Below are 25,025 nucleotides of genomic sequence, written 5' to 3'. Positions count from 1 at the left end.
TCAGGTCTGAGGCGAGGCGGCGTGAGGCGCTGTCAGTGCCGTGAGGTTCAGCCCAGCGCCGGTACCGGGAGCCGCCCCACCAACACCGCTATGGAGCCCCATCGCTGGCTGCCTCTGGAGGCCAACCCCGACGTGAGTGCCCGGCTCGGGGGCTGGGTGTGGCGGCAGGGAGGGAGGATGGCGGAGGGGAGAGGGCTCGGGGCCGCTCCGGGCTCAGCATCGCGGGCTGAGGGATGGCTGGTGGGGGCAGGGAGCGGGGCAGCTCTTAGCCTGCGGGTCTGACTAGAGTCTTAACTCCCCTCTGTTTTCTGCTTGCTTTTCAGGTTACGAATCAGGTAAGCAGCTTTTATTTGAGGTAAACTTTAGTCTTTCTACAGCTCTAGGCCTATTTAATTTCATTTTCATGTAGTAAAGGCTCCTGCCTCTCCAAGGAGAGTAGCTCCTTCCTCCCCCATGGGTGTCTGCACTGAGCCTGCTAATGCTGGGCCTTACTGGAATCTCCTGAAACCTCTGAGTACATAGTGTCATGTAAAGACACTGTAAGAAATAAAAAAAAACAGTAAAGGAAAAGAAAATGGTTGTGGTCTGGCTGTTAATGTAATGTAACCTTTTGTGTTTCAAGGTGGGTTTTAATTCATTAATTAATGAATAAAACACTTATATTTTCATATATAATGTATGCTGGTCCTGGACCTGTACATGGTGGCTTTGTGCACTTATATAGATCTGCTTACATCACTGTGTCAGAGTCTTGTTCTTCTTTGGCTGACCATAAGAATTAATGTCATTTTGCCATATTTGCACTTTGCTGCTTATTCATGATAATATATGTATGATTTGTTGTTGCTGTTTTTGTTAGCATGGTAGAATCCACACTAGAGAAAGGAAGCTTATTGTAGTCCACAAAAAAATGTAAGTGATATATAAATTAGCTGAAAGGGAATCACACATACTCCAACCCTGCACATATTCTCAGTGGTAATTTTGAGTATCTTTAGCAAGCATTGGAGGTCAGATGTTGATCCCAGCAGGCCTATTAATAATGTTAAGGATGGTGTTTAAGCCAAAAGACTCCGGAACGTCCAGCAGTAAGATGACATTATTAAAACTATATTGTTGAAATATTTTGGAAATTAGGAATTCCTGTGTGTGAGGACTGTATTGTTGTTGTAATATGCTGAGTCTGCAGGAGAGTGAAGGGTTGTTAGATACTGGGTCTTTTGGTACTTGTCTTTCCAGTTTCCTAGGACAAATAATTTTATGATTCTTACAATGTTGCAGCTGTGGAGCTATTTGAGAAGTTTTTAATCCCAGTCTTGAGTTAAAATTAACAACATTTCCTGGGAGCTTTTCTCAAATTATGCTATAATTTCCTTATTTTAGGTATTTTTAAAATTTTGAAATTCAGAGACTAAATTCCAGTTTGGAAGAAAATAAATGTGAATAAATGGCTAGTAGAATTTCAAATTCTGTGACTTCTCACTTTACAGATGTTGAGATGAGTTTATCATGGTACAAGTAGAGTTGTGTCAGCTGTAAAGTAGAAATTGAGGAAGAACAGCTAGTGACTTTTTCCAAATATCCGAATTATCTTGTATCTCTGCATGGTTATGTTATATGGAGAAAACCCTAGAAGAACGTTAAATGAACAATTGTGTGTTCAAAACCTCTCTCTCTTGCCCATTGGCTTTGCATTGATGATGAATGGTATCTATCAATTGTGGATGATCATTGATTATAGGAATTTTTACTCCGCAAGTATTTTCTTGTTAACATTTCTGTACAGAAAAGGGCAGACTAGTTAGACTTCCTGATTCACTACATTTTGCCAGTCTTAACTGAGCAGTGGTTGTAATTATCTATACTGAGAGGTGTATATTCTCAAAAAAAAAAGTCCGTGTTAAATATGAATAAACCTTGCATCATTATTCATTGTTGTTTTAATCTCATTAGCACGCAGAGTGGTTAGTCACCAATTATTCATATCCTACTTAAAACAACAATAATAGTGATTTGAGATTCAAATGAATAGCTGTAATGTATGACTCTAGTAGTAGTTGTCACTTGTAAGATGTATGGATTCTTAAGTATTAATTTGTAGTCAGAACTGTTGTTACAATGTAACAAATGCTTAGCCAATTTTGATTATTGTGCCAATAATTTTATTCCCTTTTTTTAATAGTAACTAAAAAGGAAATTTGCTAAAGTTCATTTGGTTTTAATATGTTCTTACCATACTGTGTGCTCTGACGTTTTGAAATGTAAGTTGCAAATTTGAGACTCTTTCAGTTGTTGTGGCAGAAATTCTGACGATAATGGAGAAGAACTGGTATTTCTTAGTTGTAGGATATGTGAAATCTTACCAAAATATCTTGAAAGTTTTTCTCTGCCTGAAAGCATTTATGTTCTAATACAAGTCTAGGAATTTCTAAATCCTTAGTGTATATAGGATCTCTCTTTGTGCATATGTGTTAGAATTATTTAAAGATTCAGAAACAGGAATATTCTTTCTTAGCTTTAAAGATTTCCAGTGGCAGTAACACGCTCGGAATACCACAGCCACGTATCTGTAGTGATCTTTTTAAGAGACAGCGTAGTTAAATGTACCATACAGTGCTAGTTTGTCACAATACTCTTTTTGTTTTCTCCTCTACTTCTACAGTCTGATAGAATGAATTGTTAGTCCACCTCTGATACAGAAAGAGTTGATGATTCAGCATTTACAAAGCTCCACTTTTGTGTACAGTGATGACAGGGAAAGGTTTCTTTGACCTTTAGCCGGGGTGCTTGATGTGACTCTTCTTCCTGAATCTCTTATGAGACTTTTCCCACTAGTATGAGAGAGAAAGCAAGAAAATGGAGTTTATCTGCCCACTGCTTACCAGAAGATATTTGGCTGCATATCTGGTTTTCAATTTCTTCTACCACCAAAACCAAAAAAAAGTCAGGCAGCATACAAATTTTCGGAGAGAAAAGATCAGACACAAGCTGATTGTTCTTCATCGTGTTGCTTCAGTCTGGCTTGCCACTCATGACTGATTCCCTAGCAATAGATAAACAACAGATTAGTATTGATGGGTATCTTTATTGATTCCCCATGAGCTCTCTTACCTTTCTTCATATCACACGTTGCAAGAAATGTCCTTACTTCCTAGATAAGTTACCATGTCAGCTCATACTTTCGTTATATCCAGATAAGCATAGAGTAATTGACTGCATCTAATTGTGAAGATCTAGTGCTTCGAGTAGTTCAGAGTTAAGCTATTGGGAGTTGGCTGTGGCTTGGGCTTTTGTTGCAACATAGGGCTTACTTGCTGGTTCTTAGCTACCTTCCAGCATTATTTTCAGGCCTTTGATCCTACCTTTTTTTGGTTGTGTTTTTTTGTGTGTGTGTATATGTTTTTGTTTGTTTGTGTTTTGTTTTCTTTTTTTAAAGCCATTAAGGTACTGAGAGTCAGCTACCTAAAGAAATTAATTTTAGTCCACAGATGTCCTTGACAGCTGTGGCTTTAAAGTCACAGGGGCAATAAAGATCACAAAACATAGAACAAATGGCAGAAACTGGATATAGCCAGTCTTCCTCCATTTATGGAACAAATTTCTTAAGGGTGTTGGGCTAATACAGAGATTAAGTAAGTATCTTGATGAAATGAACTTCACTGTTCCTATAAGATCTTTACATTTTATGAACTCTGCAACACTGTCACACAAGCTTTCCCAAAAGAAGGCCCTGCTGATCAAGGGCGTTGAAAAGACAGGGCCCAAGATTCCTGAAAGTGTGTTGGGTGATAGTACTCGTACATGAGCTACTGTGTTGAAAAGTATGTCAGAAGTGAAGAAACAGAGGTGTCCTTCAGAAAAAGCTTAGCTAAAGTGATTTTTTTTTTTTCAGGTGAGGGAGTGGAATTTTAACTCTTCTGTTGTAAGCAAAGTAGAAATAGCAGATATAGTGTGCATACTTGAAAACAGCCTGAGTGTAGCCTCAGAAATGAGAGGTGAGGACTGAGTTTGTGTCTTTCTGTAAGGGGAATATCCCAGAAAGCCTTCCACAGAGCCAGCAAAGGGGAAGTGTTGAGACTGTGGCACAGCATAGCAAAGAATAAGCAGAAGGATAAAAATATTAAGGGATTGTAGATGTCCATTGTGAGATCAGTTGTTTAATGGCTTCTTCTGGTTTAACATATCGATGGGAAAAAAATAAACACAAACTCGATGATCCTCGTGGGTCCCTTCCAACTCGGGACATTCTATGATTCTATTTTAAAATATCTCAAGCTATATAGACCTCAGGTTGAGTTTAAATAGGTAGATATGTTACAAAGGGAAAAGTATAACTTATTTTGGGGTTTAAAGCATCATTCATACAAATAGCTTAAAGATTCAGTTAGATCTGTCTTCGTATGTTAGAAATTGAAAGCTAAGAAAACCACGTATTTCATTCCGCTATTTGTAATTGCCGCTTCTGGCCTCTTATTGTGCTCTTTTTGTGTCAATTTCTTATTTCTGTTCCAATAAAACAAACTAAAAATTGTAACAAGGAAACCCTTACTGTCTGGAACACACTTAAGGGAATGAGGTGCCGCAGAGTAGAAGACAAGTGATAGTGGTTCATGCAATAGGTTATCTTGTTGCACTGAAGATGCTGTCCCTCACCTCCCTGTGGCTTAAAGGACCAGCAGAATCGGTAGAATCCAGTTGGTTTAGGACACTGTAAAAATAACATGTAGAACAGCTAATTTGGAAGAGTGGATTGATCTGACTTGTGCCCATTATGAATAATTGTATCATAGAAACAGGTCTGTAAGTGTTTTTCACAGCATAACATGGTGTCCTGTTTTGAACCAGTGGCTCGGTAGCTGCACGTCGGGGCTCTGTTTAGAGCATTCGAAAGCTCTTGCTTGCTGGGGTGGTTTCAGAGGAAGTCCAGGTGAGCTGGTTAACTCAGCTTTCTGTGTGCTTTGCGTTGCTGCCTGCGTGATGTCCTGGTTTGATATGTACAGCAGTGCCTGGGCAAACTGAGTGTTAAGTTTTGAAACTGCTTGATGGATATGTTAAAAATATATACTTCTCATTGTGAACATCAGGAGAATCATAGAATACCAGGTTGGAAGGGACCTCAAGAATCATCTGGTCTGACCTTTCTTGGCAAAAGCACAGTCTAGATGAGATGGCCCAAAACCCTGTGTAGCTGAATCTTGAAAGTGTCCAATGTTGAGGAATCCACCACTTCCCTGGGGAGATTATTCCAATGGCTGATTGTTCTCATTGTGAAAAATTTCTGTAAGTCAATAAGTTAATAACTGGAAGTCAGTGCTACTATTTTAGACACCCTAAAGAAACTTGCACTATTGGATAAGAATTTTGTAGGTGTAAGATTTATCACATTTTTGATGAAGTTGAAAGTGTTCTCTCCATTGCAAATTTTGAAAAAAAAAAAAGTGTTGATAAATGGGCTGTATTCCTTGAACCTTGTAAGGTCCTGAAATACAGCACTTGAGGATATTTTTTATAAATCTTTAATTTTCCAAGTAAATTTATTATAATGGAGCATCTCTAGTTTGAGCAAGACTATATCATGGCCACTGCGAGGACCAGTTGGTAAAGAAGAATAATGTACCTCATAAGAGTTACAACCATGTGTTTACTTCTGGTATGCCTTTTGACTGGCTGTATAGAACTAAAGTTTCTACAGCTGCTACTGTCTTGTCATGTCAGTCATTTTGATGAATGGTCTGAAAGATGCTTTCTCTAAAATGTATTGAAAAATGATCCCTTCATTTTAATTCTGTAAATGTCATAATGAAAGAATGAAGAAATGTATCTTTATAATGTCCAAATAATAAACTATTGTTTGGGTGGTTCCTTTATTTCTATAAAGGAATTTCCATGCAGAAACAAACAGTTTGTTGTAATATGCCTCTAGAAATGATGTATGAAGAACTGAAAGCAAAATATTATGCATTTATATTTGTAATATAGATTAGTTTAAGAACTGGATGCTTAACAGGCCGAATACAGCCATCTATTTTTGGGTTTATAGAAAAATGCTTGAAATTTATGTGTTTGTTTTTTTTTCTTGGTGATAATTCTATCAGACATATTTTATGCAGGGTCTTACTACTTTCTAGGGAAAGAGATTAGCTTAAATTTAACAAAGTGTCAAAAATCCTTATGCTTTAATGAAAAAGTGATAAAATATTGATTGTCTTAATTAGTTTATTTAGATGTAGTCTTCCAGTTCCCTAAAGCCATAGTCATGTTTTGTTTTTTCCAGAAGAAAGTCTTAACTGTGGCTTTGTTGTGATACAGCGATGCTTTAATCCACTGAGCAGAAGTACAATAAAATGCAGATTCTGTTGGTGTCTTAGTTTGCATTTGCATTTAAAAGAGGATTACAAAAGTTGGTTCTTGCCACAAAAGCTCTTTGACTTTTGCATCTGAGTGTCTCCAAATGTTTGTGTATTTTGCCAGTTTTATGTTTTCATGGTTCCAACTTCTATATAAGTACCACAGCAAAATGTGGAAAACTCAGAATCTTGAGTATAATGCCTTAGTAGTTAGAATGTGGCGTTCTTGAAATATTTGCACATACTGTGCAACTTTAATGGCACCTAAATTTCAAAGTCCATTTTGTTTCAGTATTTGTCCTCACTGTTTTTACATGCAAGTGACAAAGTGGAAAAGTGTGTGGCTATTTCAGACTGTAATTAAATCGTTCATTAACTACTTCAGAAATTTTCTGTTAAAATAAATTGTACTATTTTCTTACCCTATCCACATCTCCATCAACCCCATAAATCAAATCTTCCTACTGGCTGTGTAACTGTGTTGGCAGAAGTACTGTTTTAAACTGCTCAAGCCAAGTCGCCTGGGTCAAGATGTTGCTAGGTTGCCTTTGTCCACTGGGTTTCCATTCTACTTTTGAGCCTCTTTAAAAATAAATAAGGATGCACTTTTTAAAATTAAATAAATTTTGTGAACCTTAAAGGTAGTCAGTGTGCCTCAAAGCAGAATCATGTATTAAAGATAACTGCTCTGTGCTTCTTTCAGTGCCTAACAGTAGGTTAAAGTAGTGGTACTGACAATGAAAACCTCATAGGTAATATGCCTTAATGTGCTTATTGTAATGTTTTTGCTATTAACTAACATCTAGACATACAGATTTACAGTTTGTGATGATTTAGCGTAGAATCAGGTAGGCTGGAAGACACCTCTAGAATTCTGTAGTCCAACCATATATTCTGTTCAAAACAGGTTGCTCAGGAACTTGTCAAGTTCTGAAATTCCTCAAAGGATGGAGACTCCGCAGCTTCTTTGGCAGCCTGTGCTACTGTATGACCATGATCATTATGTTTTTAAATTTGTTTTCAAATGCTTTCCTTATCCAGTTCAAATTACCAGTGTTCCAACCTATGTCCATTTTTTCTCATCATTCTACTGTGCATGTCCGAGATGAGCCTGACTCCATCTTCTCTGCACGCTGCCTTAGCTAGTTGAAAATGGTGGTAATCAGGTGAGAAGGGCCTTCTGGAGTACTGGGGGAAAAAAGGAGAAATTCATGAGATGTGCAGATAATGCATGTGGGAGGAAAGTAATTTCAAAAGTGACTTCTTGTCTAATGGTTAGCTGGAGTAGTGAAAAACCACAAAGTGTTTTTCAGGAAGGTGTTTTAATACAAGAAAAGAGACAACTGAAAATATGACATCGATCAGTAAAAGTTAAGTTCTGAAAAAGCTGATTAAACCAGATACAGACGTGGCATGTGTTTTGTTGCTGCTGTTGTTTTTTCCTGAGCCTCTGTAAGACTTCTGTAATATAGATAGGGCTTTTTCTTTTTTCTTTTCTATACTTGAACACATATAAACTAAGAACAGTCAGCAATATGATAAGCAGTGACTGAAAAAGAATATCTAATACTCTCTTGTGCAGATCTAGAGAAATAGAAAGCTGCTATTTTATGTGAACCTGAGTATGTAGTATCAATAAGCTGTAAGTAAACAGCTGAAAGTCAGTGAGCCCTCAGATACGGTGTAAAGTACCCTAACTGCTCTGTCCAGTAGGTATGTGTAATAAAATTGCTGGGGTAATTGCGGAATAATTGGAATGCAAAGCATTCCCTCCCTTTGAATGCCACTGTCAGACCTGCCTGCTGCCCTGAACAGGAATGCTTGTGTCAGTGGGGACAGGGTTGCTTCACATCTTGGTGCCTGATTTATTTTTTGTACCAGCATCTTTGTCTGGCCTAGGAAAGAGCTAGAAAAAGACTGAGGGAGAAAAAGAATAAGTTTCATTTAGTTCTTACTAAGATATTCAGGTAACCTGCCAAAATTGAAGCTGTTGCTTGTAACACCTCTTTTCTGACCTTCCTGTGTCACATCTAATATGGATTTTTGTCCCTCTAAAGAACTTTCCGTAGTTCCTAGCAATTTGTTTTTATTCCTACAAGATTTCTTCTCCCTGACCTTGCTAAATACAGTCTTGCCTTGCCTTTATTCATTCAGAACACAGTTACAGAAGATTACTTATATGACTGTGTCATTGATTGAACTCCTTTTTTTCTTTACATGTCCCCACATTAAAAATAAGTTCCAAATATTTGTTTTAAAGGTTCTTCCCATCCTGCCATCTATTGTTCATCTGTTACCTATCTGTCAGTCTCTCTTACACAGGGGCTTATGCTACCAGTTTTTATCATCTACTTACTAAATTTTCAGAAGGATATCTCAATCATTTTTTTTCACAGGCATGAATGAAACCCTCTTGATACACAGAGATATCACATTTGCCTATTTTGGATCTTTCCTTAATAATTTTTTTTTTAATGATTCTACAATATTTTTTTTTTAGGCTGCTTGTGTGTTAAGATCACTGCCTGTCATACTAAGCCTATGTTTTTGTTCTCTGTAGTGCTGACCATCACTTCTAGTCATCACCCTCCTTGTATACTGAAACTTATAATTTCTTAGATTGTAAAGTTTCTAGACAGTACAATAACGTAATAAAAGACATCCTGTATCTGTGGAGGTTAGTAATGTTGAATATTTCATTCAGGAGTTTGAGCAGCTATTATTTGGGATAGGGAGCATTTTGTTGATTTGGGGTTTGTGGCATGTGGGGGATTGTGTGTGAGAGGAGTTGTTTTTGTTTTGGTTTTGTGTGTGTGAGTGATTTTGGTGGTGGTGGTTTGGTCAGTTGGTTTTTTTTTACCCAGCGGTGTAGAACAGGACAGGAGAACCTACATCACTTATTTGTCCACTAGCTTAATGTGATCCTTCTGGCATTGCCTCTTCTCGTTGTGGGGCCTTTTTCTAGGTAAGCGTTTTTGTTTTGTTGGGTTTTCGTATCCTTATTTCATGTAATCTTGCAGAACAATAAATGGTATTTTTTCAGTTTTTCCCACAATTCTGAATAACAGCAGTAAAAATGGTAGAAAGATTAGTCATTGGCTTAATAAGAAAAGTACTTGGAAGTACAAATAATATTTTGATGCACCAATACATGCACTCCCTTCCTCTTCGGAATTTTTTTTTTGTTATTCACAAAGTAGTAATCTTCACAACCTAGAGGATTAGAATTGGAGTTCAAAAGATACTGTCTTCTGTTTCATCAGCTAGTAAATACTTAACACTTTCCCTTTTCCCCATTTTCATTAGAAGAAAATAATTTGGCCTTCTTCCCAATCTTGGCAAGACTTAAAGTTGATACAGAATCAAAAGAGCTTGGTGTATTACATACGCAACTTTCTGAGTGAATTTTCTTATTGTACTTCAAAACTATCTTGGTTTTTAAACTAGTCAAAAAGGGAAGGTTCTGCAATGCCTTAATGATGACTTGTGCCCAGTCCCACAAACCTGTACAGAAGGGGACAAAATTCCGTGACAGCTTGATAAAGGCACTTCATTTTCCCCTTCATCCTCCTTTTCCTCTTTGCATTTATGGTCAGTCCATGTTTTTCATTATTATTAGGTAGTGTAAGAAAAAAGAGAAGAGAATTTATGTGGCCTTATGAAAATAAAATCTCCATATTTTGTGTGCAGCCAAAATCAAATACTGAACTAGCTCTTTGAACTGTATAGGTTATTACTGTAGATACACAGAAAGCCATATTAATTTTTCCAAGATACTCTTTAAACTTTTTTCAAACTTAAATGGCATTTAGCCGCCCTTGGTTTTGTTGTCATGTCTTGCAGTGTAAAATGGAAAGAGAATAATGCATTTAAAATGGTAAAGTGCAGGTTGGCATTTCGTGGAGTTTTTCTTTGTTGGTTGGTGTTTGGTTTGGTTTGGGTTTTTTTGGGGGGGTGTGTGGTTTTGTGAGTTTTTTGGTTGGTTGGGGTTTTTGGGGAGGTTTGGGGGATTTCTTTTTTAGTTTGTTTTTCCCCTCAAAACACTGGCTGCAAACTGCAGCTTCATTCCCTTGATAAAACTTCAGGGTATGTATATTTTCTATTGCTGTGTCCTCTTGTAGAATATATTCCTAAGTGTTACTGGTAAAAATCTTCCTTACACTTTACAAATACCTGTTGTCCATACATTCAGCCTTTGTAGAAACTGTCTCATTTGTATCTCTAAATATTGAGAGTCAGCCCCTTGGTTGTTTCCTGAAAGACCACCCACCACCTTGCCTCTTGCCCAATACAAGTTGAAAGTGCTATTTGAAGGGATATCATGTTAGATGAAGACACTTGTATTTCATTGCATGTTCTCATGTTTTGTTTTAATAAAATATTCATTTTGGGTATTTCTTACAGTTATATCTATGTAGGTGTGGATCTACTCAAACATGGCATAACTCTTACTGAATTATTGTGTGTATATGTAAACATGCTCACTAGCTGGATTATGGAAGGAAGAGTCATCTATGCTTTTCATTTAGGCTTATCATCTTAATGTGATTCTTAAACGTCTTTACTGCAAACGTATCGATAAATAGATTTCTTAAAATAGCGTTGGGCAGGAAGTATGACAAAGCTTTTAAAGCAGTCTTTCCCCTCTAGGAAAGATAATGGGGAAATTACTCTGGTCTTCTGCAGTATCGCTTTTGGGAATAGTATTGGGAACTGCAGAGATGAGTTTTGTTGAGAGCTGGCTAAATAAGTACTTTAGGAGTTGTTTTTTTCATTATAGAGGGTAGAGGAATATTACTTGCTGCATGTTTTTTCAGGCATTTAAATTTGCAACTGTTTTTATCAGCATATTTACCTTATTTTAAAGTTGAGAGCCCCCCATGACTGGGTAAGATTTTCCTATAGAATGTTTTTTTTCCAGCAGAAATATATTAAGTTGTAAAATGTTAACTTTCTGGAAAATACACAGGGTTCCCACATCTTTAAGTTTTTCTCTGAAATTAATTTATTTTACGTGTAGAAGTATTGTTTCAAAATACAATTCGCGTATGCCACAGTGGACAATTAGCTTTTTCCTATAATTATGGATAATCAATGTGTATATAATAACAATAGTTTCTGAATTCAGTTAGGTTCTTTCAGACTCTGATAATACAGATATTTCAAATTGGTTTAGGTCATATATAGGTACTAATGCTGCAACTGTTGTGGTACATAACTTGTCTGAGTAACAGAAGAATATCTGATTAAAAAGTGAACACCCAATTGTAGACAAAGGTTGTCAAAGCTTAGTAGGCGCTACAGTCTCTCTTTCCTTATTAAGTGGCTTAAGATTATGTAAAAAATCCAAAAATCACTTTTTGTAATGCAACATATAGCAGTAGTGTAGGAAAAATGATCAGAAAGCCTTTGGCTTAAATGCTTTTCAGAAGTTCTAAAGAAGCAACTGAGAATTACTTGAAGATTCGTGATTATTGTCTGGCACTTAATCTTTGTCTACTCCAAAATATGTTACTCCATCATAGTTTGAAAGGATTTTTTGTTTACAAGAACATGTTAAAAGGTACAGCTACTAAAATATGTGTCTTGTGTTTCTTGCTCAAAAGGCCATCCATCAAAGATCCCATTTTTTTGAGTTGCTGAAACACAGCAGCTTCAACATGAACACTGATGTCAGGTATTATGAAGTACTCATGGAGTCAAATAATAGCATAAGTTTATTCATACGTGATCTGACCTTTGATTTCTAGTTAAAGTGAATATTCAGTACTCTTTTATTTTGTGACAAAACACTTTTTAAAATCCTTTAATGCCTTAGTAAATAGTGCTGGGAATGTTTTCACTTCCCTTTCATAAAGCTATTTAAATAAATAAACCATAGGGATTTTGTGTGTCTTTCTTAGTGCTAAGATTTATCCAGCCTTGTTTATTAAAATTTGAATCTCATTTATTCTCCTTCATTCTCCTTAAATATTGGAAAGTATGGGTTGTTGTAATGTATTTAACATTGTAAATACTCTGTTATGCTTCTGAAAAGATATGTATATGAGCATACTCATTTAATACTATTCAATTTTTTTTTTCTTTTCCAGTTTCTCAAACAGTTAGGTATACATCCTGACTGGCAATTTGTAGATGTTTATGGTATGGAACCAGAACTGCTAAGCATGGTGCCAAGACCTGTCTGTGCAGTGCTACTTCTCTTTCCAATAACAGAAAAGGTAAATGTTTATTTAATAATCAGCTAATCACTTCTGTTGTAAATGAAATAGGAATGAACAGTTTGAGTCTTGTACTTTGCTGTCAGAATCAAGATAAGACTCAAACCTTATTCAAGAGACCTCTTAATTAAAAACAACAAAACGCTTCCTTCAGAACCTTCTTTTGATCATCTTACATGTATATTTCCAATTTCTTTTCAAGTTGGAGTGGGAAAAGCCAATGTAGAAGCATAGAGAAATACACCTCACATTTTTCTATTACAGACAATTTAAGACTTTTTTAAAAATACGCACTGCGAAATGCCTCAGTTCTGCTACTTGTAGCAGAAAGCTACAGTAGCATAAGCAAACTAAGAGGTAGCATGTAGGACTATATCAAATGCAACTATTTTTGTGTTTTCATACTGTTGCACTGACCAAACTTCAATCCACTTTCTGTTCAGTCATCAGCACCAGTACGGCTTTTGCTTCTTAGACAGATGGGACCTATTTGTAAGATGAAAGAGATTTCCATGCACCCCACCCCCTTCTTTCTCTGTTAGACTTTGAAATACTTCATTTGACTAAATCCTCAAGTCTGCCTATTTTGTGTCCTATGCTTCTACATAGAGAAGACATCTGTCTTACATAACACTGAAAGGATATATGTAGGTTGAAATGTGTGATTCATATTGACCTTTCAATTTATAAAGGTCTTATGTGATTGTGATAAGGTCAGCCAAAAAGTTTGAGGTGAATCTGCCCAAACTTCTTCCTTTTAATGTGTCTCTCAAAAAGAACGTGTGGTTTATAAGGACAAAGCAGTTAGCTGTTAAGGCTTAACTTTTATAATAAAACCTCTTTTAAATAGAAGAGTGACTAGGTCAGTTTTCTTACTCATTAGGTCCTGTAAACCTTTGTATTCTCAGTTTCTCCAACACAGTTGTACAGGCAGTGCTTTTCAGGCTTGTTTTCAGCCACCTTAATAGTTTTGAATTTATGGAAGCTCTTAATGGTCCTCACTTCCCCTCAAGAAATTTCCCCTCTCATCACCTTTGAGGCGTTGTTTTCTGTGTGCTGTGGTTTCTGTCTGGTTGCCTGAGCTGCAGGTCTGAGCTCCTGAGACTGTCACTTCTGCCTCCCTGACTGTGCAAACTTCCTTCCTTCGATCATGCGATGGGAGCATCATCCCATGGGAAAGAACAACCTTCCTCTTTTTCCAGAAGCTGTATCCAATTTCATCCTGAAGAAGCAGATGACAAAAAGAGCCAGAGAAGCAGCATATGCTCTGTTGTGTCAATCAATCAAATTTGACCAGCAGCCAAATATTTGGGATTTTCTCCAGCATGTTAATCCTTCAGCAACATAAGGGACACAAGTGTTTCTATCAACTATTTAGCCTCAGTGTGTGAAGGCTGACACTTCCATGTGAAGTCCCAGGGTTCTGAAGATTTGTTTTGATCAGCGTGAGCTCCACAAGACTCTTGACCATTATTTTGTATTTCTGGAGTACATTTCTCCTCCTCAGTCTCCCTTTCAGTATGGCCGGTTATATTCTGCTTCTATTTAATTATTTATTTATATTTCTTGGCTGTGTGTATGTTTATGAAAGTGTGCCTCTTAATTTTGCTCCCTTTGTAAACACTTTTCTACACTGTCTTTGTACTTCTGTCCAGAAGTTCCTTTCTTTCATGTTTCCTATATATCTACTGGCTTGAACTTGCATTTAGGGAAAGTTACTCTTGTTAGTATACAGATAATCTTAGGGTTATTGTGCAGTTTAGAGGTCAATGACTTTCTTAGTCCGTGTTGTAGGCTCTAGACAAAACAAAACCCAAACACAACATTTCCCCCCTCCCGCTGCCCCCCCCCCTAAACTGACACACTGTTGCACAGTATACTAGATTTTGGTCAGTGATGATCTTTACAAAACAAGTACTTTAGATTGTTCAGTCAAACTAAATGATTTCTATTGCTATGGAAAATAAACATTCACTTTCTGAATATGGCTTTTGAAGGGCCCATTTTGAATCTGTGAGCATTATATGAATCTTATTTTATATTCCTGAAAAAAAAAAATGTAAAAATGGAACTCGTTAAGACTACTTATTGCTGATTAAACATCTAAAGTATTACAGTTTGCTTGATAGAGCTTTGAGATCTCTCTGCTCAAAAACTTTGTGTTGAAGAGAGACAGTGACGGGTGCCTGGATCGAGGAAATATTTTGAACATTTTTGAAATGATGTTAGATAACCCATATTTCAAAATGATATTTTAAGTGTGACTGGTTTTTGGCTAGTGTAAAGACATTGGTTTAAGAAATTATAGGTTTTCATATTCTTGTTGCATCACATTTGTTGTCTCAAATTAGAAGTTGGGTTTGGTTTTTATTAGATAGCTGTTGCTTTTAAAAATTATTTTTGCTTGGATGATGTAACCAGTGTCTATTTGTACTGTTTGTGAAATGTCTTTATCTTTTCTTCTAGTATGAAACCTTCAGAACAGAAGAAGAAGAGAGAATAAAAGCAAAGGGACAAGATGTTAAATCATCAGTGTATTTCATGAAGCAGACCATTAACAATGCTTGTGGAACAATTGGGCTAATTCATGCTATTGCAAACAACAGAGATAAAATGAACTTTGGTAAGGTTGGCTTTTCCCTTTTTTTCCTTAACCGTGGGGAGGCATGGAGGGAAGGATTAGGTTCTATACTATTTTCTCTGAATATAACCATTCATAAAGAATGATCCCTATTCAAAGAGCATTTCTACTATAATTATAAAAACAGTATTTTGTATTAATCCATGAACTAAAGCACTCAAAACATTGTGAACTGCATCAGGTGGAAATTCTTCTTGCAGTCAGCCTTCAGTGTCCTAAAGACACAATCTAATTATATCTTTTAAATCTTTAGTTGGATGGAAGCATTCTGTAAGCTTTGAATGATGCTGGAGTTGAAGTGTGACTCTAATTGTGTCTTTTTTTTATTTCTTTAAGAAACTAATTCTTCACTGAAAAAGTTCCTAGAAGATTCATTATCTATGACTCCTGAAGAGAGGGCCAAATACCTAGAAACTTATGAAGTTAGTATCATGTGTTCTTACTTTTATTTAAAATGATGTAAGAATTATTTGCATGAGCAGGTACTGTCCTTAGGACTTGATCCAGTGAAGCACTTAAAGAATTTTATTTTATATGTGAGCTTGTGATCAGACAGTTGCTACCAAAAAAACCCTGGCTTTGGTAGTTTAAAGTATTCCTGCCTGCCCATAGCTCGGTCAGCAGAATAGATTTTGTCCATGTTCCTCATCCATATTAATTTGCTGGCTTAGTATAAAATTACTTCGAAATGGCTGAGAAATGTGTCCATAATCTTTTTGGTGAGCTCAGGATCGAGTTTAATGGTCAATTTAAGCTGATCTGGGGCTATTGCTGAAAGGATGGTCCTTCTGCTGCCTCTCTTCATTTGTGCCTTCTAGTCATCTCTTTTTGGCTCTGGCACTTCAGGGCACACAAAGAGCTGAATTGGCTGAAATATAATCCCCTTCCTCCACTACCCCAAACAATTAGATGAGCTAGCTGATAGTGTGGTTCGCCAGATCTTAGTGCTGTTTGGAAGGGTGGGGCATAAACGTCCGGCTAGTGGTGGAGAGGATGATGGTAATGATGATTCTCAAAGTGACAATCTTGATGGTTTCCAAGTCTGAGTTCAATTTAAGATTACTGTGTGGCCTTCAGGAACAAGGGTGTTAACATGTGGCTGAGGGTAATAGTAAACAGAAACAGAAGATGTTCGATGACGTTTTCTGTAGAAATGTTGGACACAAGATGTCTGATCAGAGCTTCTATCTAAAGTATTTTGTCTGCTCAATAAGTGATACATAACAAAAACACTTGCCCATAGTGTTTTCCTTGTGTAAAAGTGCCATTACAAACTCTTAGGTATTTGATTTGAATTGACTGCGATGAAACTGAAATATTGGTCTCCCGAGATCCTTGGATGTGGAGATTATTTGTTTATTAACTTTTTATTTATTGCAGACACTGAACAAAAATAGTTACATCTACAGCATTTGATAAAATGAAGTGTCTCATTTAAAGTCTGATTGAAATATGTTTTAATTTTAGGCTATTCGTGTCACTCATGAATCCAGTGCCCATGAAGGTCAGACTGAGGTATTAATTTTTTAAAAAAATCTTTGTTAATAGCTACTTTGAATTGAATATAACTGAAATTAAAACAATCACATATTAAAGGTTTATAGTGAAATTGAGATTATTGCTTGGTTCGCAGTATTGTGTCATTACTTGAAAATCAGGGCACAAAGGCAAGTGGAATTGTTGAGGGGGGAAACCAACTCGAAAACTTGTTTGAAGTTTTTTGTGGTTTGTTTTTTGTTTTCATGGATGATCTTTTCAAGCTTCACCTAAGAATAAAACATCAAGTGATAGTATTTTTAATTTAAATTGAGGTTTTGAGTTTAGAATCTGTAGCTGAGACTGTTAAGATCCATAGTGATCATATAAGTGGAACAAACATTTTACGAGAGTCTGAAAAATTTTACTTCAGGAAGAGAAGTATTAGAATACTTGGTTTGCCATTGTATATGTGCTATTTGTACACAAATACTAATTCAGATAATTTCTCATGTATTTATAAGCTTTTATCCCCCAACAGATTGGGTGATACAGAAACCAGAACAACCAACCTCAAAACCAACAAAAAAACTTAAAATAAACATGAACTTAAAATTCAGCATTTTTCTGAGCATTTTTCAGTCATACTAAGGCAGTTTTCCATCTTTCTGGTTCAGATTTCAGTATCTGTTCCTCAAAAAGAAAATTGATTAGGTTGTTGCCAGGACTGCTTTGTCTGACAAAGAGAGGAACTGCCGTCTTTGACTGTGACTCCTGTGGCTCATCTGCGCTTTTTTTTTTTTTTTTGAAGTCTGGTAGGTGACATTTTCTTTCTTCTTATGGCTTATGCAGTGTCTTCTAAACAATGCGGGAGAAAGCAAAGCAATCCCTTCTGCTCCTTCTTGCCCCACCATCCAGAAATGAAAATTAAGAGAATTGTTTTAACCATTTCTATTATAGATACTTAACTTCCTTTGTGATATTTTCTTTTAAAAATACCCGCCACTCTTTCTTCTTATCTCTTTCTCTAAATTAATCAAGGTTCTATATTTCAAGAAGAAACATCAGAACAGATTCATAGTTCTCTTCCTTCTCTAAGTGAGAGACTCCAAAAAGTCTGGTCACTTTTCTTTACAAAGGTGTCCTTTTGTAGGTATTCTTGGCAAGCTCAGTAAGAGAGAGAGGCTATGGAGATTATTCCCACAAGTTGCTGAAGACTGAATCTTTTCCTAAGGTCCTTGTGAAAGCGAAAAACTTCTTTAGTTGTTTTGATGCACTGTGATATTCATCCAGGGATTGGTTTGTATATGCATTTCTTCTGGCAGAAATTATGGAATGATTGGGAAAGAAAATGCAAGGGCTATGTGGATCCTGAGAGTCTTTGTAAAGATTCAGGAAGCATCTAAGTGATGATGGAATCTCCTAATAAGGGATGATTAACTTCTTGAACTTCCACAAATTAATTTGTTTCCTGATCAAGATAACTGCAATACAGAAGTTAATAATTGTGTGGGAAGGTGAAGACTGTTTTCATAATAAAAAATTACAAGATTGTCTTAGCAACCCTGTCTAAACACAAATATTGAATATGTAGTTTCCTTGCCAAATATTTACTATTCCATATTGCATAACTGACTCTGGAAGTAATTCAATATGGATATTCCTAAGACTGGTAAAATAACTTTTTCCTGCCTCTCTGTTTCCAAAGTTGAAATAGTGAAATGGTTGAATACGTGTCCTAGGACCATTTTTCAGAATAGTCCTGATCCATCAACCAAGGAGGGAATAAATGAACAAGTTATCTTACTGGAACATCTGATTGCCTGAAGATCCTGTCCTACTGTAGTGTAGTTAAATGGGCAGCAAGATTTCCCCTTTCGTCTATACAGGAGGAATTGCTTTAGCTTAATGTACAATTCTTTTAAACAAAACAAAATCTGAAATGTGAATATGCTGGGAAGTGTAACTGAGGGTTGGAGTGAGTTAATCTCAGTAGTTTTCCTTCCAGTGGTACATTTTAAATGTTGCTGTATATCTTCATGTAGTGGTGAAGGGACTGATGAACAGCATGCCCTTGAAGGTCCTGAAGTTGGCAGATGCAGGTCATGCAAGGATGTTGACTTATCCTGCAGAGTAAGTTGATAATTTCTAGCATCATTGAAGCAAAAGAGAATTCCCTTCCTCCTGTATAACAATTCTTGTTATGATTACTTTCCTGAGAATTTATACTTTGTTGCAGAGCACTGGAAAGGAACACGTTTGCCTTCCTGTGACTCTGTTGGGTTTTGGTTCTGCCCCCAGAACAGACAGGACATTTTGCACAGAAATCTTTCTTTTGAATAAAGCAGCTTATGTAGTTGCTTAATAGTAAGTGCTGTAGCTTTGTGAGCAAGAAGTCCTTTCCAGGTCTCGTACAGAACTAAAGATTAAGAAAACGTGCAGGCCTGCTGGTTTAGGATGATTAACTTGGTTTGCATGATTCCTTAGAATACCTTGCTCTGTGGGTATTTCTGCCCCTTAGATAGGTATTGCATACTACTGTCCGCTCAAATTCTTCTGAAAATGTTGCTTAAGCTCAACTGTGTTAGAATAACTTCCAAAAGTGGGATGCATGGCAGTTGGCTTTGCTGATTTGGTTAAGCCTTTTAACTGCTTTCAAGATTCAGTTCTTTCTTTCCCCCATGCAAAACACACCATTACACCATTGAGATAAAAGTAAAATTTTCTGGAATCTTGAGATTTAGGAGGTTTAAAAATAGCAAAGAATACAGACAGGTTCTCTTCTGATAATACTTTCTTTTCTTTTTCCTGAGCTCAGATATTTGAGGATTCAGCCTTTAATGCTTTTACATAAAGCCTTTATTTGTTGATTGCTCCTGACAGTCATGCCAAGTCTTCAAAACTTTTTAGTCGTCTCACTGGCTATGTGATTTTTACAATATGCTAGTGGATTTTTTGTTGGTGTTTCTGTTCCATGTATGCGAGTATTTCAGACCTCAAAATAAAGCAAGTCTATTTTGGAATAAAGGGTTAGAAGTAATGGAGTAAAAAAAAGCTGTGTTCCTTCTATTCATCTTGTTTGGTGGGTAGGGTTTCTTTCTGGTTTAGGATAATCTGTAATCAGATCACTGTTTTAGAATTTCTTATGTTTTGAAGACGAGTTCTATTTGAAAAAACAAAAGTATTTGACAAGATATTACTTGTATAACTTTAATGTAAGTGGACTGCTAGATTCTACATTCCAGTTAGTGATTGCTGAAGAAGAGTTACAGTGATCAGTTTGCTTCTGGGATTTCTTATTAAATAACTTTTAGTATTGCATTTTAAACTTTTACAGGCCATCTATAGACTGGATTAGAACTTAGTATTTTGGGAAGGTTTTTGGTATTAAAATATGTGAAGTTTTTAATGAAGTTTACTGAATTTTTATTAAACAACGTAGACATTTTCTTAAAAATAAGAAGGTTTTTTTGTTCTTTCAAATAGATTAAATTTTAAGATTAGTTAAGCAGTTTTCATTTTGCTAATTTATTTCAGGTTTGCAAATTAAGAAGACTGTAAATTTGGGTTTATCCCTCATGTCAGGCTTTGGACCAGGTTTAACTCAAGTTCTGTGTTAAGACTCCTGGATTCTGTGGCTCCGTGGCTCTCTTTTTTGCTACAGCAAAGCAAATAAATGGATAACGTGGTCCTGTGTGTACTTCTATGTGTGAAAAATGTAGGTCTGTTTAAAATTACTTTAGTAGCAAACAGTAAGATCTGGGAATAATTCCGCAGGAGAAACATGGTGTTGGTTTCAGGGGTTTCAAGGATGGTTTGATTCTGGTCCCATGTTCCAGTACTATAATGAGGGTAATTAATGTAAAACTTGTAACAGTCTTTCTGTTAAACTTTATGCTGCTGAAGCTTGCACTTTCTCAAGTGACAGGTGTTTCATATCCAGTGCTGCCAAAAAAAGGATCTAGGTCTTTATGGTTTCATGGATCCAGCTCACTCTTCTTGCTGTATGATAGCTCTTGAAATTCAGCAGCTATTGCTGAGACTAGGATAGTTACCAGCTACTCAAGATCCTCTTTATTCTTTCATGAGTCTTCTGCTGAGCATATACTTTTGTTTATAATATCTGGGATGTCTGAAAATGTGGCAAATATAACCTGCTTCTTCCTTATATTGTTGCTTCATATTGAGCAATGTTTGAAGTCTTCTTTTCATTTTGTTCTTTCTGTGCTGCCTTCAGCAGTTCACAAACTGGTTCAGTTTGTGGATGCTAGAGCATTTGCAGTAGCTGTCTAATCTACAGTCGTCATTAATGAAGAAGTTATGGCAAAATCTGAGGGAGGAAAAGTAGCAATTAATAGCACTGATCACAGTTAAGTTCTTAGCTAACTTTTTTGTATTGCTATCTTGGGTTCTTTTCTTTCAAAACAATCATAGTAACTATTTTCAAATAACAGATCAGAAAATCTGAGGGTAGGATTTTTTGAAAACAATAAAACTTGTCATTACATGAGAGAGCCTTCCAGGTCTAAAGTCTTTGGCAGAGCAGATAGCCCTTTTGAATTCGGAGCTGGAGAAGAAACGTATTTTGTATCCTACTCCTTTGCATTTATATTAAAAGGTTACTGTATAGTTTTCTGAGAGAGTGGGAAAGGAGGAAAATACAAAAGCACACTTGTTATAGAAATAAATCAGTAGAGATTGTTTAACTCAGTTAAACAATGATATTCCATGATAGCTCGAGGGAAGTTATTCCAGGTACAAAATATTATTCTTTCTGATTCTTGAAATAAATGACCTTTTTAATATGAGAACATAATGATGTGACTAGCGAGATATTTTTATTCTGCTCTCATATTACTGGTATCCATATCCACAACTTTGCAACTATGCTTCATTGCAGCTCAATTCTACAGTAAGAAAAATGGCAAACTATACCATATGAAGTACTTTTGAAAATATTAATTGACCTTTAGTCAAGGAATTAGATCTAGAGAATAATCTGTATTCAATTTCTGCATTTCTAAAGGCTTTGACATGCCTAACCCTTGTTTGAATACCATTCTGGTAATAGAATCTGAGGTTGTAGCCAGCTGTGCTGTGTGCATCTGTGGCTGAAATCATTCTGGATTGTCACATTACCTACAATATCTTCTGTCTTCCGTCATCTTCCTGAAAGAGCTCATCCTATGACCTTGTAGGAGTTATTGGTGGCACAGAGATGTTAGAAGCACGCTCCTGGGAAGAGAAAAGGCTTAACTGACTAGGCTTAGATCAGCTTTTGCTGCTGTGGAACGCAAATACTCAAACAGTTGTGGTGCTAAGGAATGGGCAGGCTGCTTGTGCAATATCAAAGTATCACTAACTGCTGACACATAGCTTTCCATATCACTTTTTGTTATAAAGTTCAAATGATAGAGTGAACTTTTTATTATGTCTCGCCTTACTTGGCAGCATATGGAACCACTTTTGTGTTTGTGGTCAAAATTTTTTTGGACGGGGAGTTTTAGTGTGGTTTATGCATTACTGCTTAGTGGAATGTGATTTGTGGTCTTTGGGAAGTTTACTTCTTCAAATGTTATTACAGCATAGCTCAAAATAATGTTTCAATCACGCAAATAAATAAAAGTCAAATGGCCGCTTGGAATACCTATGTTAGATATTGGTTAAAGAATAATAAGATTTTGTTCATGGCCTAAATTCATAGCAGAAAATTAGAAATTCTCAAATTCCTGGTTTTTCTTTCCTCTTCCTTAAATGAAGCTTAACCAACAGTGTTTCAGTTACTAATTATTACAGAAGAGAGAAGAATCCAGAACTAGAATATAAAATATATCGACTATTTCTGGGAGCACAGAAAATATCGTCTTGTGTTCTGTAGCTTGTTCTGGTTGGGACGGGGGGAGGGCGGATATTGGTTTGGTTTTGAGGGTCTTTTTAGTACACTTTATGCATCTATTTACCAACTGTCAGCTTGGGTTTCTAGAACTGTATGTTGGGTTAAACGAGGCTCAGAACTGAGCAGACTGAGGTGCTGCATCTGAGCTGCCACTTCAAATGAAAACAACATTCTTGCACCTCGTTAGCCCCCTATCAAGAATACTGATGGTGGAAAACTTAGCCTTTGAAACTCAAAATTGGTGCTTGATACTATCAGTGTAAGAGTCACAAGTAAGAACTGGTCTCAGATGTTCACAAAAGACCTGAAATACTTGTGCACATCAGTATGGATACTTAGATACACTTTTTGTTCACAAGTATGATCAGGAATATTTTTAACATGAAGTTGGCAGCCACTAAAAAAGCTACCACAGCTTGATTTCTTCCTTAACTCAAACCGTAACTGCAAACTGCAGTCTGTAAACTTGTTTAGTGTGCCTTGAGAACTATAATCTTACTTGGAATGTGCTAAGTTAGACTTTGATCACAGTAACAGTCGTTAACATTGGCAAGAACTAAGTAAAGTCCATGCACTCTGTTCTCAACTGCTGTAAAACTTGAACTTTCAAAGATCTCTGGCTCCCTGGGGCATTACAATTTATTGTTAGAGAAGAAACATAAAGGAGCTTCCCTTTTGCTCCTGCCAAGAACATATGTTGGGATTTTTTTCTTAAATAGCCCCTTTTCCTCAGTGTTTCTTCTGAATAATCCATAGTCTTGTAAAGAAATAGTTGCATCCTGGGAGAATATAAAATCAATTATATAACTGTTTCTAAGATTATTTTTGTTTAGCTTAGCATTACAGAACAAGCATGTAAGCTCTCCTTTAAAGGCAATGATGTTGCCTAAAAACGTCAGCTATAGCCTTTTCTCTTTTACAGCCTACACGGTAAAAAGTGTAAAAATCAGCTTACTAGAATCATGTGAAATGTTTTGCAAATTATACTTGGTTAGTCTTTGACTTATTGCATTGTCCTGCTATTAAATGTGTCAGTATTTCAGAGACATGCATCAGTCTGATTTCTACCTGCTACTGAGCAAATAACTGATAAGGTATTAACACAGTATTGCTCTGAATTGTTATTGTGGGTCTTATGCTTAACCATAAAATCTGTATGAAGGAACTCTGATTCTTAGAATGAAAGAACTATAGAGGATATTCGCACCCATAAAGCAGCCCATGAATTTAAATAACAAGTACATAAGAAATAAATAACAAGTGGAAGTAACAATGTTTATTGAGTTTTGCATCCAACATCTCTACCACCCAACTGCTGTAGGTTTTTTGCATCTCTCCAGTCCATGTTCTTGCACTATATATTTTAAGAGACAGTAAGCAGCAGGCTCTTGCCATGGCTTTGCTCACTGGCATTTTAAGCAGGCTGATCCTGGCAGATGATGATTGAGTTCACACTCACCCTCTTTCCCTCAGGCAGAAGAGAAACTGATTTGGTGCTCTTTTTTTTTTTTTTCCTTAATCCAACCACTACTTTGGAGGGAAAAAAATAAGAATGACAATCCTTAAGACTGCTAACATTTTACTAATGCAGGTGATGCTAAAAAGTGGGCTAAAACTACTCAGAGTTGAATTTGCATCAACTGACTTTGCTCAAGGAAGCATGCTAAAAATATGGTAATTGGGTATGCAGCAATGATGTTAAATTTATTTTAAGAAGAAAAAACTCTTAGAGGAAAAACTATTTGAAAAATCTAGTTAAATTAGGTTTTGCAGAGCTCCCTAACCCTTGGAAATTTCTTTTTTTTTTAAAATTCCACTACTTTTTGATCACAGAAGTCACCATTGTGATAATCTAGCTTGACTTTTGCCTAACATAGGCCATAGAACTTAAATTTAGGTCTTCTGAGAGAGATAAAATATCACTAATTTTGGAAAGGTTTTTTTGGGTGCTCTGATCTCAGCATTTTTCTCACCTTTAAGCTAATTCTTTACACATATGTCTAGCAAAGTGATAGTGTTGGGATAGTGTCCATCCTTAATCATGGATTGAATTGACATGGAGAATACTGTAAAGTTTTTCTTTTCACCATCTGCAGAAACAATAATTAAACTTATTGGTACACAAGTTGATCAGCTAGCAGATGTAGCCTAATTCAATTTAAAAGCCGTAGCCTTGGTTTCAATGCATATTAATGCTGATAATTGTAATATTGAGAAAACAAGCGGGTCTATGAAGAGTGGAGTTTATGAACCTCATCTTTGTAAGAATTTGCATGTTGTGCTGGCTTTTACTGCATGTAAGGAACTTGTAGTTAGGAACAAGGCTGTTCGTGCTGTTGATGTTCATAATGTCTCTCGTTCGTGTGAATTCTGTGGTGTGCTGTTGGAGATGAGCTCATAAAGCAACTTCTGCCTCTGGAATACTTCCTATGTCAGGCTCCTTT

The 25,025-nt window shown here is 36.4% G+C and overlaps 1 protein-coding gene across 1 annotated transcript in view; it reads left to right on the top strand.

The window, feature by feature from the left end:
- Window positions 1–25,025, top strand: part of UCHL3 (ubiquitin C-terminal hydrolase L3) — a 41,476-nt gene continuing 16,451 nt past the window's right edge. Inside the window, exons 1-6 of the mRNA XM_065649445.1 lie at window positions 1–132; window positions 324–335; window positions 12,440–12,568; window positions 15,035–15,191; window positions 15,546–15,631; window positions 16,677–16,724. Coding sequence (XP_065505517.1) covers window positions 91–132; window positions 324–335; window positions 12,440–12,568; window positions 15,035–15,191; window positions 15,546–15,631; window positions 16,677–16,724 — 474 coding nt within the window. The 5' untranslated portion in view covers window positions 1–90. The remainder of the gene's footprint in view (window positions 133–323; window positions 336–12,439; window positions 12,569–15,034; window positions 15,192–15,545; window positions 15,632–16,676; window positions 16,725–25,025) is intronic.

Source organism: Caloenas nicobarica, chromosome 1, assembly GCF_036013445.1.
Source record: "Caloenas nicobarica isolate bCalNic1 chromosome 1, bCalNic1.hap1, whole genome shotgun sequence".
In the NCBI taxonomy this organism is placed as follows: Eukaryota; Metazoa; Chordata; class Aves; order Columbiformes; family Columbidae; genus Caloenas; species Caloenas nicobarica.
Note: the sequence above shows the minus strand (reverse complement) of the source record. Positions and strands in the feature narration are given on the sequence as shown.